Genomic DNA, 18,303 nt, shown 5'->3' with positions numbered 1-18,303 from the left:
CATGCATTTGAGGAAGTAGTCTTCATCTGTGAAAGCTTATGCTACTAATGCTGGAGGCACTAGAAAATCCATGCTGTTGGAATCATTTAGCCTTCTAGATACTGTACCTCCCAGCACTTCACAACTTGGATAAGTTGGTTTAGGCAGTTAGGAGTTGCAATCCCTGTATCTGGAAGGCCACACGATTCCTAGCCCTGCTTTTATGCGGATGCGCACATGGGATTTTCCTGACTTCCACAACAGACCCCCTCCTCCATCTTCAATTGAGTGGCTGCTACTTCTCAAATAATCAATATGTCACTTAAAAACATGTCACGGTGTGGTCATTGTGCGGTCCCCTTTCAAAGTCCGTGTCATTTAGACTTTCATTGGCAACTATTTTGTCCCATTAAAAGTTCAAGACAGCAATTTGTGAATCCTGCTCAGCCAAGTAGAACTGTGAAAAAAGAGTTGTTTTAAAAGTCAATTAATTGTGGTCTATTGGAGCCTCCGGTATTCATTCTCCAGGCCTTGTCACGGGCTCACATCTGTCAGATCTGTGTTTCCCAGGCTGCGATCAGATGCTGGTACGTTGTAAGTAATGGGCTTATTCAGGCTCTCTATTGGACTCTGTGTGGTAGACACATTTGTATATCATTTTACGGTGTAACAATTCCATTTACATAAAATATAGGCAATTATTTGAGCATGGTTGAAAAGCTGTGGGAGGGTGGGAGGATCCAGCATTAAAATAATAAAAGCTTATTGAAAAGAAGTGGATAATTTAGGAGAAAAATGGGAACACTTGAGATTCATGGTTCCAAATTGATTCAAGATCAGTCAGCCACAGATGTGGATATATGTGAGTGTACAAATGCCCAGAGCTTAAAAGATAACATTATGACAATATTACCAATGTTGTTTTAAACAGCACGCTATTTATTTAGTGAAAAGTTTTGTGTTTGAATGAAGTCTTTGCTGAAGTTAATGAGAAAACATCCGCTCACCTTCATGCTGTTGAATTTTACCCAGCGTTGTAACAATCTAATTTTGTTATTCAAAGATAATGATTTGCAAATGAAATTTGTGTTTTTGTCTGGCAATGTTAAGTACTCATAATCAAGCAGATAAAAATAACTTTTAATGTTCTGGTGGCAGTATTGACTTTTGTTCTTGTAATCTCTCTGTGTGAATAAACGAGTTATCAGAAAGCTATTATGCAATCCATTTTTTTCATTCACAGTAATTGTATAATGCCCCAATTGACTACAGATGGTGGCGTGTTTTGAAGTAGTTTTCTCATATATAAACTGAGTGCTCAGTTTATGGAAACATACATAATAGCTCTTTTTGTATACTGGTTCATGCTTTTGTTTTTGACTCTGGTATTATGAGTCAGTGTGTTCAGCAGGCGTCTTAAAAAGGATTATCGAATCATAGAAACTTTTAGTTGTGTGTCAAGTTACTTTTTGTATATAGAAACACTATCATGGGGTTTTTATGGCAAAATGTGTTTAGGAGATACTGCCATTGACTTTTTTGAGGTGAAAAGAATATGCGTAGTCCAAGGGCTTCCAAGGCTGATTAGGGATTTCATCTCTTGTCTCCCATTCCTAGTCCACTGCATCATGTTGACTGAACCTTGAAGCCCTAAAACTGTCTGAGGAAGTATTTTGGAAATCGTAAGCACATGCAGTGGCTTCTACCAACAAGTGTTGTTTTCTTCATTTTGCTGGTCCACAAGCAGTTGTACAAAGGATAATGTCAGATAGTGTTCTGAAACTTTAAACTCTCTAGTGAGGTCAGCGAAATCAGTTAACTATGGTGAGATTTAACAATATACTATGGTGGATCATCACGTTTGAATTCAGATCTCACCTAATCATATAAAAAGTGAGGTGGGTTTTATTTAACTGGCAAAGGAAAATTATGACTGCTGACCTGGTACTTGGGGTTGGTGGGGGCTGCTTGAAACATCTGTAGGAGAGTATCTAAGCAGCCTGTCCCTGGCCAGCAGAGTTCATATTTCTTCACCCACCTGCCCACTTCTTTAAAAGGGCTGAATTTTGTCTTTTATCCTGTTTTATAATTTGGGGGTATCTACTTTGGCCCATAATGCCTATTATTTTGTGAAGTTGTGATCCAGTTTCTATGTAGAAGAAAAATACTGTATGGAGATGGTGCCATGCTCTAAGTTTCTTTTGTTAGAACTGATGGGAATTATGCTGGTGCTTATATTTACATGCATAGTAGAACACATTCATGATCAACTTGAACTATTTTTCCTGAATATGTGTCATATGTCAACCAGGTCAAACAGTTGCTGCGTTATAGTCAAATTTTGCATTTGTACTACAGGTTCAGTGTATCACAGGGTTCAGGTACTGGCTTATACTCATACTTTATTGTGAGTTTTGAAATACCAGTGTGTAGCTGGCAAGAGCACATTTGTTTTGCACCACAAGTCAGCAGCACTTAACACTTAAGTAATATATTTTATACTTTGGAAATGGTCCAAAAACATATATCTTCTTGTGGACTCAGGAAAGCAAATGCTTTTAATTTTGTAATTATAACAATCTAATGTGTTTTGAGCTGTGGAATAATGACTATAACATTTCTTCCAGTGAACTTTCCAGAATCCATATGACAAACTTACAATGGCTTCCATGCTAGGTTGGGTTTAAGATGTCATATTCTGAAAAATGGAACACTGCAAAGTAGTAGTGTCCTGTATACCTTAAGCTGAGACATCTATATTATCTTATGTACATAAGCAGCTACAATGTGAAGTACAAGCTAGAGTTCATGCTCAAAAATATAGTATTTCCAAAAGAACATAGATATACATATATGCCTTCAGGTTCCATGATTACTCATGGGCAAGGAATATTTAGAGGTGGCTTTGCCAGTTCCTTCCTCTGAAATACAGCCTAGAATATCTGATATTTGTTGGCATTCTCCCATTCAAATCCTAGCTAAGGCTGACCCTGCTAAGCTTCCAAGATCAGATGGGATCTGGTGTCTTTAGCATTTTTTTTGACCATTTTAAGTAAAACCAGCTGGGCTCAATGGGCCTTATTGCCATGCAACTGCATATATGCAATTGCTATTTCTTCCTGAAGTGTTAGAAACAGAATGTGAGACTATGTTGGTAAAAACACTTAGAGTTAGATATTTAACACTCAGGGTTTGAATTTCAGTAATAACACAAGATTCAAATTCCTAGATAAAGTGAGAAGCTGTCCATGGAAGGATCTCATTTTGGTACAGAAGATATGAACATTTTCATATGGGTAAAGTGGAATTGAACTGCATAGACTCTTTTAATCACAAGTTTATATTTATAGCATCATCCCTAGTCTTATGAAAGATCTTTAACACTATTGTGACTTCATGATAGTGGTGGCAATGGGAAGGGTCTTCACACTTCCAGGCTGCAACCACTGCACAACTAAAAGTTTTTTGAAAGGCACTACAGAGGCTATGAGACCTTTACCAAAAACATCTGCAGCAGTTCTGCTTTTACCCTTGTGGTTGCCACCCAACAGCAGTGTGTTGTGGGTTTTCCTTCCTTTGCACACACAAGCCCATGAGATAGTGCAGAGGGTCCTGCACTGCAATGTTGTGTTTGTTGGACCGCATGCACTGCGGTGAAATGACAAAGTTGAAAACCAACATCAACTCATGAGGGCATTGTTTTAGTTCAATAAAGGAGACAACTCTGCATGAGCAGATAGACGTTTGCTTTATTTGAGATGGCAATTCACTTAGAAGCTCCACATCTCCACAAACAAGTACTATATATATTATCCTCCAGACAGAAGTACTACTTGGAATCAATTATTTATTAGCTACATTTAGATCCTTCCTTTTCACCAATGAGTAAAAAAATCCATCAGTTTTTTAATTTTCACAGCTGCTTTCTGAGTGAGCCCCCTTCAACACTGCCATATAATGCAGATTACCAAAGTAGATAATCTACATCTGGTTTGAATTGGATTATATGAGTCTACACAGTCATATAATCCAGTTCAAATCAGATAATCTGGATTTTTTTATGGCAGTGTAAATACCTGATACACCTAAATTTGAATAATGGAGGGGTTGGGGGTGTTCATTTTGTCATTTGGGAGTTGTAGTTGCTGGGATTTATAGTTCACCTACAATCAAAGAGCAGTCTGAACTCCACCAATGATTGAATTGAACCAAACTTTGCACACAGAACTCCCATGACCAACATAAAATACTGGAAGGTTTTGTGGGCACTGACCTTGAATTTTAGAGTTGCAGTTCACCTACATCCAGAGAGCACTGTGGACTCAAAACAATGATGGATCTGGACCAAATTTGGCACAAATCCTTAATATGCCCAAATGTGGTGGTGTTTGGGGAAACTAGACCTTGACATTTGGGAGTTGTAGTTGCTGGGACTTATAGTTAACCTAAAATCAAAGAGCATTCTGAACCCCACAATGATAGCATTGGGCCAAACTTCCCACACAGAACTCCCATGACCTACAGAAAATACTGCAGGGATTTGGGAGGAATTGACAGTGATTTAGGGGAGATGTAGTTCACCTACATCTGGTGAGCACTGTTAACCCAAACAACGATGGACCTGGACCAAATTTGGCACAAATTTGGGAGGATTAATTGTCTATTCCCTAAAAGGAAGAGACGGACAAGCGGAGAGATCTTCAGCTTTCTCTGCCAAACGGGTTCCTAAGACCATCAGAAATATGTTTTCTGATGGTCTTTGCTGACTCCTCTGACCCCTCCTTGGGACCCCCTCCCCAGGGGTCCCAACCCCCAGGTTTAGAAACACTGCCATATGGAGTTGCATTGCATGAAGATTCAGGATTTTTGATGTGGAATGCAGAACATGTTCTTGCAATTTCAGAGGTGAGTCAGTCATCATTCAGTATTTTCCAGCCCTTTTCCTTTAATTTGCAAAGTGCTTTCCATTCTTTATTGTTTGTCCTCACAACAGCCCTGTGAGGTAGGCCACACTATTCCCATTTTTACAGACTGGGAACTGTGGTGAGAAGAACTTAGCATGCCCAAGATTTGAATCTCTGACATAGGGGAAACCCAAAGTCAAATCTTCCCAATACCAACCTGCCCTTACTAGTTGGCTTGAAGACACAGACACATATCTCAGAATCAATGTCATTCTTCTATACAAAATAATAATAATCTGAAATCAATATTCATGGTTATGACAGATATTGCTTCATCTGTCAAAAATGAAACTCACAGGGATTCGCTCCTTTCTCTCTGGCTATGTGATAGACAGCTCCGAAGTCTTTAAATCTTGGTGCACAACCCAACCAAGCTTCACCAAAGTGTTCATTGCCTGTGAAGAGGAAGTCCCCTCTGCCTTTCTTCACTTTACATTGCAGCAAGGTTTTGATGGATCCCCGCCACTCTCTAGTTGCTTTATCTTGCTGGAAGATCTGATTTTTCTGCCTGTAGACTTGCTGTACGTCGACATCAACCTGAGAGATGTGGTTCTCTGAATCATGCATAACATTTTGGATTGATCCTCTCACCACTGTGCAAATGAGATTGCATGGAAATTGTTATCTGAAACATGAAGTGCTTCTTTGCTAGTATTGCTACAGGAAAAGGTATATATGGCTATATAAACAAAAATTTTCCCCAACATGTTGCTGCAAGTTGAACCAACCAGTTTTGGACAATTGCTCCCGGAATCCCTCAGATGGCATGGCCAGTTGTTGTTTTTTTAGTGTCAGGAGTGACTTGAGAAACTCTGAGATCGCACAGTTTCATCAGCCCCAGTGAGCATACCAAGTGATGAATTCCTCATAGATTTAAAAACTAAATAAAAACCAGGAGTCTAAGGAGCAATATTAATATTATTGGTGCAAGATTTCCAGTGTGTGTTTGATGCTTTCTGTTAAGCACTTCTTCATTTAAAAAAAAATTATGGTGGGATTATTCAGGCCTAATTGCCACAAGCACAATTGGCTAGAAGACCTTTCCCAAACACCCTCAATTCTCCCACATTTTCATTTGTAGCACCCCCCACAAATCAAATAATCAATTTGTATGCAGAATAAGGCACCAATTTAAATCTTTCCTTTGGGGATAATTATCTCATTTATGTCAAGGGCACAAAGAACGTCTGTATTTTGGAAGATTTCAGGGACTTCTTTAGCTAATCCAATTTCCTGAAGATGCTAGCCTTTTAGCGCAACAGATGTCCCCTGCTTTCCTACCCGCTCTCTGTATCCCCACCTGGCTTTGTGTGAGCATTTTCTGCCAGATGCAGTCAAGTCTATTGACAAGCTGTAATGTCCTTGTTCCTCCTGCTCTGAATTGCTTCTGATCGAGTGACTCAAGACCTCCCTCTTCAGAAACCCATAAAGCTCCAATTCACATTGAGGGTCATTTACACTTTCATTAGGAGCTATTTTCTCTCATAGCCACCCCCATAAAAATATCCCTCTTGATGATAGGGAACAGTGAACTTAGGACAAGGATGTCAAGCCGTAAATAGAGTCCACTCAAAGAGCTATTTCTTCTGGTCTGTTGGTGCTTTAAGTATAAATGCCCCCCATTGTGTGTCCTTCGGCATCACATCTGTCAATTGCCTGCTTGTGTGTGTGTGTGTGTGTGTCCATGTGCGTGGGTGGACTTGTGTGAGGGCCTAGCAAGAAGGAGTGTGCCTTGCCTGAGACCCAGTAACTTCATCAAGTGAATACAGGGAAGCTGATCACTTCTGCAAGGAAAAAATGGAAACCGACAGAAATTAACCCAGGCAGAAAAGCTAACTGCTGTAGAGTCCTTGATTTTATTTGTCCATCTGCTAGGGATGTGTATATCGTCTTACTTGCGCTCTGCATGTGAAAGTGAATAATGTCAGCAGCATTATTTCTGCTATGCAAGGTAACAAGAGTTTTGGCACAGTTTTCAAGCACACTTCAGGGTGACTTGGAAAAAATTACACAGAAATAATGTGTGTGTTTTTTGTACATAAACCTGGATAATGGTATGTAAATAAAATATCTCCTGTGCAGGGAAATACCTACATGCAATTATACTATGAAACACAATTTTTGTTTCTGGATTATAAATGTCATTTCCTAATTGGTTCTATCATCATGGAAAAAGTTTATTAAACTGCAAAAACTTTGTTTTTGCAAGACATCCTGCAGCACATTTTGCTATAGTTTTTCAAAGACTATCTCATTGAGTCTTAACCAATTAAACAGTGTGTGGCAGCCACAAAAACAAAGTTTCTGGATTATAACAACTATTTTCAAAGTAAGTACTGTACCACACAATTAAACAGGAAACAACACTTGCAAACCAGGAACAGAAACATATTTTTAAAATTTTGTTACATAGTGTTTTGGGCAAAATAATTTTCTCAGAAGAAATTGTGAAGTCTGAAGAATCTCATCACTATTGTCTTTTCTCAAGGGGTTCCCCCAAGTATAGCCACATCACTTTTCACTGAGGCTATAAAATGATAAATATTCTCAATGTTTCTGCCATCTTCTGTTAAATGGAGACTATACTGTTAGTATATCCATGGCCATTGCAAGAAATATTGCTGCCTGTGTTAGAGAAGCATATGGCACCTCCCCATGGCCGAGTGCATAGCACCCAAAGCCAGGCAAGTTATTTTGGCTCAGAAGGCAGAATCTCCCACAAACGCCAATCCCCCTGTTTGGGAGATTTTTATATTATATAATAATAATAATAATACAGTAGAGTCTCACTTATCCAACATAAACGGGCCGGCAGAACGTTGGATAAGTGAATATGTTGGATAATAAGGAGAGATTAAGAAAAAGCCTATTAAACATCAAATTAGGTTATGATTTTACAAATACAGCACCAAACCATCATGTTAGACAACAAATTTGGCAGAAAAAGTAGTTCAATATGCAGTAATGCTATGTTGTAATTACTGTATTTACGAATTTAGCACCAAAATATCACGATATATTGAAACATTGACTACAAAAATGCGTTGGATAATCCAGAATGTTGGATAAGTGAGTGTTGGATAAGTGAGACTCTACTGTAATAATAATAATAATAATAATAATAATAATAATAATAATAATATGTATTTTATTATTTTATTATAGAAAAATAATAAAGTAAATATTTGTTCTTTTTTCAATAGACTCCAGATGTGTTACCCAAAACATCTGTTTCATTCTGCTTATTTGTAGGACTGGCCCTGAGTATGCTGAGTAACTTGTAAATGGCTTACTCACCAAAATCACTGCTACAAATGGCCATGAGGAGCTCCATGTTGTCACACGGGCGGCACATGGCTGAACAACAAAGAAATCAAAGAAGATTAAAACCTCTTGAGTGGTCAAGTGGACTCTTGAATAGGTCAACACCAGATGGTCTAGTTCAATTAGCAGCCTTCACAATCGGGAAAGTCAACAGTCTCTGGATAAAGCACAGCATATGAAGAAGTCCCTTTGAGCAGAATTCAAGAAACTATGTACCAGTAGTTATATTTCTGCAACATCCTCAATATACAAATGTTTCTCTTTTCTTATTTCATAGACTCCCAAAGCAGACCTAGATAAGTCACTGCATGTCCACAGTCTTTGCTGTCCATAATTTGATAGTTACATCAGGTGTAACTTGATGTGTTATACAGCATGCAATGTTTGGAGCCTTTAGCAAACTCCTGAGTATTTTAAACAACCTAGGGATGGAGAACCTTGCAAGTTGAGTTGGGCAACTGAACCTTCGGGTCTACACAACCTGTGTTCCTCCAGGTGTTTTGGACTTCAGCTTCCAGAATACCTGACCATTGGAAAAGCTGGCTAGGGCTTCTGGGAGTTGGAGGCCCAAACACCTGAAGGGACGCAGGTTGTTCAGACCTGTATTACATGCTTTTGAATTCCAATGTCCATCAAACTTAGCTACCACAGTCAATGGTGAGAGATAATGGAGAATGAAGACCAACCTCATTGGAAAGACAACATATTCCCGGTTTTTATTCCCAGTGCTGAACAGAGGAGTCTTTATTGAATGTACCTCTGAATCTGATCAACATAGTCAAGTATGACTGATCTGAGTGGGAGGCCGTAGATGTGGGCGAAACATCAGGAGAGAACACTACATGCTCACTTACATCTCTGAAGAATTGACAAAAGGGCTTTCAGTATGATTGAGTCTGAGAGAGTCAGCATGGTGTGATGGTTTGAGCATTGGATTATGTGTGTAGAGGCCAGGCTTTGATTCCCAACTCAGCCATGGAAAACTATTGGGTATCCTTGAGCAAGGCATATATTTTCAGCCCTAGAAAACACTAGCAAGTGCATGATTGATTGCCTTGATGTTTATTTCTCTTTGGTTGGGAAGATCTTCTCTTTTCTCAATATCTTGAGTTTTCTCTTCTGCCTTTCATTCCTAGTGTTATTTTTGATAACAATCTTGTTAACCATTTTTATACTTTAGGTCAGTGGTTTTCAACCTTCCTAATGCTGTAACCCCCTAATACAGTTCCTCATGTCGTGGTGAATCCCAATCATAAAACCTGAAACTAGGCAAGTGGGATTTTTATGGTTTTTATTGTATGTTTTCCGGGCTATATGACCATGTCCCAAAAGTATTCTCTCCTGACGTTTCGCCCACATCTATGGCAGGCATCCTCAGAGGTTGTGAGGTATGGAGAAACTAAGCAAGGAAGGTTTATATATATCTGTGGAAAGTCCAGGGTGAGAGAAGAACTCTTGTCAGTTGGAGGCCAGAGTGAATGTTGTAGTTAATCACCTTAATTAGCATTGAATAGCCTCATCTCCTGGCTTCTTCCTGCCTGGGGGCATCCTTTGTTCAGAATCGTTAGCTGCCCCTGGTTGATTCATGTCTGGAACTCCTCTGTTTTCAGCGTGTTGCTTCTCTCACCCTGGACTTTCCACAGATATATATATATATAAACCTTCCTTGCTTAGTTTCTCCATACCTCACAACCTCTGAGGATGCCTGCCATAGATGTGGGCGAAACATCAGGAGAGAACACTTCTGGAACATGGCCATACAGCCCGGAAAACATACAACAACCCTGTGATCCCGGCCATGAAAGCCTTCAACAACACATGGGATTTTTATATTTGTGGAAGGTCCAGGATGGGAGAAAGAACTCTTGTCTGCTTGAGGCAAGTGTGAATGTTGCAATTGGCCACCTTGATTAGCATTTAATGCCCTTGCATTCACACTTGCCTTAAGCCTTCTTTCTCCCACCCTGGACCTTCTACAGATATATAAACCCCACTTGCCTAGTTTCCAACAGACCTTACAACTTCTGAGGTCTGTTGGAAACCCAGTGATTTTCTCCATGAAAGCCTTTGACAACACAATAACAAGGTACTGACATATTAAGAAACTCAACGATATTAGAGAAAGAAATAATGTGCCCAGTCCTTACCTTCTATAAGGGGCATTTTCTGTAGGTCTGGGCCTGTGGCACTCTGGTTGCTCAGCAATTCATACTGGAAACTGGCAGTCTTGCGGCTGATGTCGCTCTGAGGACTGGCCTGTAGGAAAAGGGCCACCCGCTGAGGGGCAGGGCTGCTGAAGCAGGACACGTGGTGCAGGTGGGGCTCCTCATTGTCAGCCACCAACAAATGCAGCTGCCCATCCCGCTCCACATAAATGTTGGCTCCTTGAAAGTTATTGGATGGCTTGATGCATATGGTGGTGTGCGGAGCGCTGGAGAGGTTGGGCTCCAGGATGACACGAAGGGCTCTTGCCGGGTACATCCATTCCAGGAATCCCTCCGTGCAGCGGAGGTGGACTTGCTCCACAGCACGGGAATGGGGCTCCCACCTCAAGCCACTAGAAGGCAATAAGCCAACAACCATGACAAGTGAGACGTGAAGGGAGAAGAAAGGAGTACAGAAAGACAGGTCTAAGGACATTACAAATCTGATCCCACTACGGTTGTCAGACCCTCAGAGAGATCCTGAATCTCTAATTGCAGTATCTTCAATGTTGAAGAAAGAAGCAATGAGTGCTCAACTGACTTTTGGAAGAGTCACCATGTTTCCTCAAGCAGCACCTTGAGCCATACTTCACATCTAAGGATACATGTATGGACTCAGACTTTGGGCCAAAAATCTTGAACCAAGACTGAATCTATTGTTCAAGGTTTTCACCAGAGGTACATCCAATCGTTTATTCAGGCCTACAGAGCCTTAATCAGATCTCACAGCAAGCATGAAATTGGTCTTTATGAAGAATGACTGTGTCTAGCAGTGGCTCCCGAGTCAGTAAGGTGATGAATGTGACCTGTGTTTTAACCCAAGCTTTAAAGAAACTATCTCAAATGCTGGATGATATTCACAAAATAAGGTTGCCCTCCTATAAATAAAAAGAAACAGATACTGGAGAGAACGCAAGAGAAACCCCAAGAAAAAAGGAGATATATTTCTACATGCTCAGTAGATGGTCTTTATGTCTTGTATTTAATTTAGAAAAAGCCCAACAACATTTAATGTTGTTTTCTGTATACAACTTAAAGCCTTTACATACCAATATGTAGATATTAGGGATGTCTGATCCATTAAAAATTGTTCATTTCAAAACTGGATGTGCTGGTGTTTCTAAAGTATAATTTGTGAGAAATTCCTTATTATAGCGAAAGTAATGAAATGTTGTTACTATTTCATTATAGAAATTGTGCATGATTACTATAATTGGAGAAACTTCAGCGGCTTCTTTCTCCCTCATTTAACACTTTTCGAACTGCTAGGTTAGCAGAAGCTGGGGCTAACAGTGGGAGCTCACCCCACTCCCTTGCAGTCAGCAGGTTCAGCAGCTCAGTGGTTTAATCTGCTGTGCCACCGTGGGCTCTGTGTAGGCATAACATATATTTGATTATTGCAAAACATCTGGTCTATTTCAAGAAAAAATAAATGGATGTTAGTCTGATTGGTTTTAATTGATTTCAGTGAGTTTAAATCAATTCTACTATAACTAATGGGGTATCAAAGTAATATTGGCAAGATCCTTAAATTTCCCAGATGCTTAAATATATAGCCTAAAACTGGTATATAAAATATAGATTCATTCAATTTGCTTAAAAATAGCAATTATTGTAAATAAAAATGATGAGGGAACAACCCAACCAAATGAAGCACTGGTTTTGATGGGAAACTGGCTTGAACTAAAAGTGGCTTGGTGCTGTAATTTTTCTGACAAATGTTCACCTCTCACTTTTGCAATACTTTTCTAAATTTTTAGTGGTTAAATTTTTATTGTGCAATTCATTGCTCTTAGGTTGAAACCATTGTTGTCTGATATTGTGTGCCTTCAAATCATACAGAACTTACGGTACTTCCTTGATCAATTGTTCCCCTAATTATAATTAGGGTCATTTGTAAAGGCTAGACTGACCCTGTCCCTGCTCCATTTGTCAGCAGGCAAAGACATTTTTGTTTAAGCTTTTCATGAGTAATTTGTGCAGGGAGCCCCGGGTGGCGCAGCGGGTTAAACCGCTGAGCTGCTGAACTTGCTGACCAAAAGGTCGGCGGTTTGAATCCAGGGAGCAGGGGTGAGCTCCTGCTGTTAGCCCCAGCTTCTGCCAACCTAGCAGTTCAAAAACATGCAAATGTGAGTAGATCAATAGGAACCACTTCTGTGAGAAGGGAACGGCACTCCATGCAATCATGCCGGCCACGTGACCTTGGAGGTGTCTACGGATGCACTGTTAGCAGATCTGAATTTCTTTTAAGAGAGAAAAACTGGGATGGAAATAACATTGTTCAACACTCATCTTGGTGCCTCAAATGTGAGCCCTATTTCTTGGTATATTTGATCTACTGATTCCAAAAATGGCACTGGTTTCCCCCATCAGCTCTAGTTTTTGAGATACAGAACATATGCCGTATACCAGTCTTCATCTTCTTGCCCATAGAAAATGGGGCCGGGCTGTGGCACAGGCTGGTGAGCAGCCTGCTGCAATAAATTACTCTGACCATGAGGTCATGAGTTCGAGGCCAGCCCGTGGCGGGGTGAGCACCCGTCAATTAAAAAAAAATAGCCCCTGCTCGTTGCTGACCTAGCAACCTGAAAGATAGTTGCATCTATCAAGTAGGAAATAAGGTACCACTTATAAAGTGGGGAGGCAAATTTAACTAATTTACGACGTTGGAATGAGGGAGAGCCATCACAGTGGATGATGAAGCAGCTGCTCCCCCTTTGGCCAGAATCAAACATTCCCTCAGGAGAAGGTTAAATTGCCTCTGTGTCTGTCTGTCTGTTGTCTCTGATGTGTATATGGGCATTGAATGTTTGCCCTATATGTATATTATGTGATCTGCCCTGAGTCCCCTTCGGGGTGAGAAGGGTGGAATATAAATACTGTAAATAAATAAATAAATAAATAAATATTTAAGGCTGGATCTACACTACCCAATATCCCAGAATCAGATCCCAGATTATTTTCAAAATCCCAGATTATCTGCTTATCCCAGATTATCTGGCAGTGTAGACTCATATAATCCAGTTCAAAGAAGATAATCTGAGATCAGATCCTAGGTTTTAGGGCAGCATAAATCTAGTGTGGTCTATCCAATTCAATTTTCTGAATCAGAGCCCCAAATAATTCCAGGAACATGCCCAAAATCCAGGACTTCAAGAAAAAATTATTTTTGGTTGAGTTGTGTAATTTTTTGTGTGTGTCAGGAGCGACTTGAGAAACTGCAAGTTGCTTCTGGTGTGAAAGAATTGGCTGTCTGCAAGGACGTTACCCAGGGGATGCCCAGATGTTTTACCATCCTGTGGGAGGCTTCTCTCATGTCCCTGCAGGGGAAGCTGGAGCTGACAGACGGGAGCTCACCTCGCTCCCCAGATTCAAACTGCCAACCTTTTGATCAGCAGTCCTGTCAGCACAAGGGTTTAATCTATAGCACCACCGGGGGCTCCAGCTGTGTAATAATAATAATAATAATGATAAGCTCACTAATGGGACCATGAAGAAGGAGACAGAAGGCCTGATCCTTGCAGCCCAGGAGCAAGCCATCAGAACAAATGCAATTAAGGCCAAGATCAAAAAATCAGCTGATGACCCAAAATGCAGACTGTGCAAGGAAACCAACGAAACCACTGATCATATCCTCAGCTGCTGTAAGAAAATCGCACAGACTACAAACAGAGTCACAACTATGTGGCCCAAATGATTTATTGGAACTTATGCCTCAAGTACCACCTCCCAGCAGTAAAGAACTGGTGGGATCACAAACCTGCAAAAGTATAGGAAAATGAACATGCAAAGATACTGTGGGACTTCCGAATCCAGACTGACAAAGTTCTGGAACACAACACACCAGACATCACAGTTGTGGAAAAGAACAAGGTTTGGATCATTGATGTTGCCATCCCAGGTGACAGTCGCATTGACGAAAAACAACAGGAAAAACTCAGCCGCTATCAGGACCTCAAGATTGAACTTCAAAGACTCTGGCAGAAACCAGTGCAGGTGGTCCCGGTGGTGATTGGCACATTGGGTGCCGTGCCAAAAGTTCTCAGCTGGCATTTGGAAACAATAGACATTGACAAAATTACGATCTGCCAACTGCAAAAGGCCACCCTACTGGGATCTGCACGCATCATCCGAAAATACATCACACAGTCCTAGACACTTGGGAAGTGTTCGACTCGTGATTTTGTGATACGAAACCCAGCATATTTATCTTGTTTGCTGTGTCATACTTATAATAATAATAATAACTCCTGGCCACTGCTAAAACTTGAGCTTCCAGGCTTGGAGCTAAACAAACCCAAACAGAATGTAATGACACATGACGTTAAAGGCGTCTACGGACAACGCGCTCTTCGGCATAGAAATGGAGATGAGCAAGACCCCCCAGACTCGGACACGACTAGACTTAATGCAGGGGAAAACCTTTACCTTTACCTATGGCAGTGATGGCCAACTGACATGCCTAGCCATTTTTGCTGACATGCTGCTGCATGCAGATTGGTTGGATGAGTAATGTCTTTTGTGGCCAAATTTGGTGTGATTTGGTCCAGTGGTTTTGTTGTTTACTCCATGGGAATTATGCACTATATATATATATATATATATATATATATATATATATATATATATATATATATATATTCTAATATATATAGAGATATATATTCTATTATTATTCTATTATTACTGTAGTATATTATCATATTATTACTATTATATTATTATTATATTATTCATTGCTCATGACTACATTGAAACTAGAATAGAGAGAAATCAGCATGGAAACTGCAAGAGGTACCATAGATTGTTGTACATGGAAATAATGGTAGTCAACAGTTTTTGATTTATTGAATACAGTTATATATTACAATTATATATTTTTGTTATTTAAACTATACATATTGCGAAATTATGGGTTTTTTTTTCCTCAAAGTGACACACTACCCAAGTCATGCTAGGTTTTTTGGTGAATTTTGACACACCAAGCACAAAAGCTTGCCCATCATTGACCTATGGCAGTGTAGAAGGGGCCCAAGTCTGGATCTACACTGCCATATCATCCAGCTCAAAGCAGATAATGTGGATTCAGAAATTGGATGATACGTCAGTGTAGATGGGGCCTCAGATGCACATCCAAGCTGCAGACGTGCCTCTTCACCCTGAAGGGAAGGAGATTCCCAATGTAAATCCTATGGCAGGAGAACAAGGATGGCGAGCAGTAGCTTCTCCCTTAGCCAGCCCTCCCCATTCAAAGCATGCCCGCCTTTCTGACAGCAGTAAAAGGTAAAGCTAAAGGTTTCCCCTGACGTTAAGTCCAGTCATGTCCGACTCTGGGGGTTGGTGCTCATCTCCATTTCTAAGCCGAAGAGCCGGCGTTGTCCGTAGACACCTCCAAGGTCATGTGGCCGGCATGACTGCATGGAGCGCCGCTACTGACAGCAGTGGGGATCGGGAAGCCTCTCTCCCCGCCAGCGCTCTTTGGGCGCCCTTCTCCTGGCTCGTCCTTACCTCCCTTTCCAGCTGCAGTCGTCAGCGGCGCCGGACCAGAGCAGCAGCAGGAGGAGGAAGAGCAGGATCCAGGCCCACTGCTGCCTGGGAAGCCCGCTTTCTCGCCCCGGGGACATCCAGGCACTTGGCCGCCCGCCTGGCTCTCTCCTCCGAGACAGGCCCGAAGTGGCGCCGCTTCTCCAGGGCAAAGAGAGGAAGGGGTCTGTCTCCCCCCCTTCTCCCTCCACGCCCCTTTCAAGCCGGGCTTGAGTTGACAGATGCCCCCGCTGGTTTCCAATCTCGCTCCCGTTGATTCGCCGGCCTTATCTACACAACTCAAGCACTGAGGCCTGCCTGGGTTGCCCCTCTAACCAGCGGTGGACTCAGTACAGTTTTCTTGTGCGCCCCTTTGCGTTGAGTGTCTAAACTCAACTGTATTCTTAATGCTCACTTAAGCTTCTGTAATGGTAGATATTTGGAGACTGAAGCTGGGTCTACACTACCCTACATCCCAGGATCTAATCCCAGATTATCTGCTTTGAATTGGATTATACGAGTCTACACCAGGCATGCGCAAACTGGCCCTGCAGATGTTTTGAACTTCAAATCCCCGAATTCCTAACACCTATATCCCAGGATCGGATCCCAGGTAGATGCAGGGAATGCCGTGGATGTAGCCTATCTGGATTTCAGTAAGGCCTTCGACAAAGTCCCCTATGATCTTCTGGCAAACAAATTAGTCAAATGTGGGACATCATGAATCCCAAAGGAGAAATAGTAAATTGGGATTAAATAAAAGATAAATGTGGTCAAGGGAACTGGATAGCATGGTTAGGTCTGTCCAGTAAAGCCCAGGCCATGAAAAGAAGAGAAGTAGTTGAAACCCCACTGGATAGAATAATTAAAAGGAAAATAGAAATAGATAAAGGAATAACTGGGCTATTGTATGATGAACTAATCACATTAACTTACAATACAAAAATAACCATTATAGATAATTGGAAACAGGAAAAAAAACTTTACTGAGAAATTAATTGGGACTTGGATTGACAATATTCATAAAATTAAACATATAAGGATTAAAGAAACCCAAAGGAAAATAATATCCAAATGGTACAGAACCCCACTGCAAGTAGCACACATAACGGGAAATACTTCAAATAAATGTTGGCACAACTGTGGGGAAATAGGTACATTTTCCCACATGTGGTGGGACTGTAGAAAAATTCAGAACTTTTATAGAAAAATAAGAAAAATAATGGAAGAAATAATAGGGAAAGAATTAATATGGGACAAAGCTAGATACATGTCTCTCACAGTAAAGGTAATGGAAGATAACAATAATTGGACAGAGATTCTAAAATATATGACAGCTGGAATACAAGCCACAATAGCTCGAGGATGGAGGGATGATACAAAATGGGATGTAGAAACCTGGTGGGCTTATATATCAGAATATATAATTAACGACGTCATCATTCAAAAGAAAATATATATATATACAAATAGCCTAAAAGATCAAGACTGGTTAAGGAAATGGACTGTGCTAATCGACAAAATAGACTGAGACGAACCAGGCGTTCCACACAATTAAACTGATGTATTGACAATTTTGAATGGCTGTTCCAGGGGGGTGGGGGGTATGGGGGGAGGGTGGGGGTGGAGGGTGATACATTTCTAAGGACTGTTTAAAATGTCATTTAAGAAATAGTTACCTTTGGAACAATGTATACTGAAATAAGTTATGTATGGCCAAAATAGTTAATTGTTGTGATGTATCAAAAAGAATTTAAAAAATGAAAGAAAAAAAAATGTGGGCTAGGCAAAACTACGGTTAGGTGGATCGGATCTGCAATTGGTTAAGCGAACGAACCCAAAGGGTGCTCACCAATGCATCTTCTTCATCTTGGAAAGAAGTCACAAGTGGAGTGCCGCATGGTTCCGTCCTGGGCCCAGTTCTGTTCAACATCTTTATTAACGACTTAGACGAAGGGTTAGAAGGCACGATCATCAAGTTTGCAGACAACACCAAACTGGGAGGGATAGCCAACACTCCAGAAGACAGGAGCAGAATCCAAAATGATCTTAACAGATTAGAGAGATGGGCCGAAACTAACAAAATGAAGTTCAACAGGGACAAATGTAAGATACTTCACTTTGGCAGAAAAAATGAAATGCAAAGATACAGAATGGGGGACGATGCCTGGCTCGACAGCAGTATGTGTGAAAAAGATCTTGGAGTCCTTATGGACAACAAGTTAAACATGAGCCTACAATGTGATGCGGCGGCGAAAAAAGTCAATGGGATTCTGGCCTGCATCAATAGGGGTATAGCGTCTAGATCC

General features: G+C 40.8%; 1 protein-coding gene across 1 annotated transcript; it reads right to left on the bottom strand.

Moving 5' to 3' along the window:
• Positions 1-3,710: 3,710 nt before the first annotated feature.
• LOC100567598 (meteorin-like protein) lies at positions 3,711-17,439 on the bottom strand. The gene is made up of 4 exons (XM_008114376.2): positions 15,980-17,439; positions 10,415-10,824; positions 8,241-8,300; positions 3,711-5,536 (listed from the first exon to the last, which is right to left on the bottom strand). The coding sequence occupies exons 1-4, from the start codon at positions 16,093-16,095 to the stop codon at positions 5,223-5,225; spliced, it is 900 nt and encodes a 299-aa protein (XP_008112583.2). The 5' UTR covers positions 16,096-17,439; the 3' UTR covers positions 3,711-5,222.
• Between the last annotated feature and the right edge of the window lie 864 nt (positions 17,440-18,303).

This window comes from Anolis carolinensis, chromosome 2 (genome assembly GCF_035594765.1).
Source record: "Anolis carolinensis isolate JA03-04 chromosome 2, rAnoCar3.1.pri, whole genome shotgun sequence".
NCBI lineage: Eukaryota > Metazoa > Chordata > Lepidosauria > Squamata > Dactyloidae > Anolis > Anolis carolinensis.
This window is presented reverse-complemented; position numbering and strand designations above follow the sequence as displayed.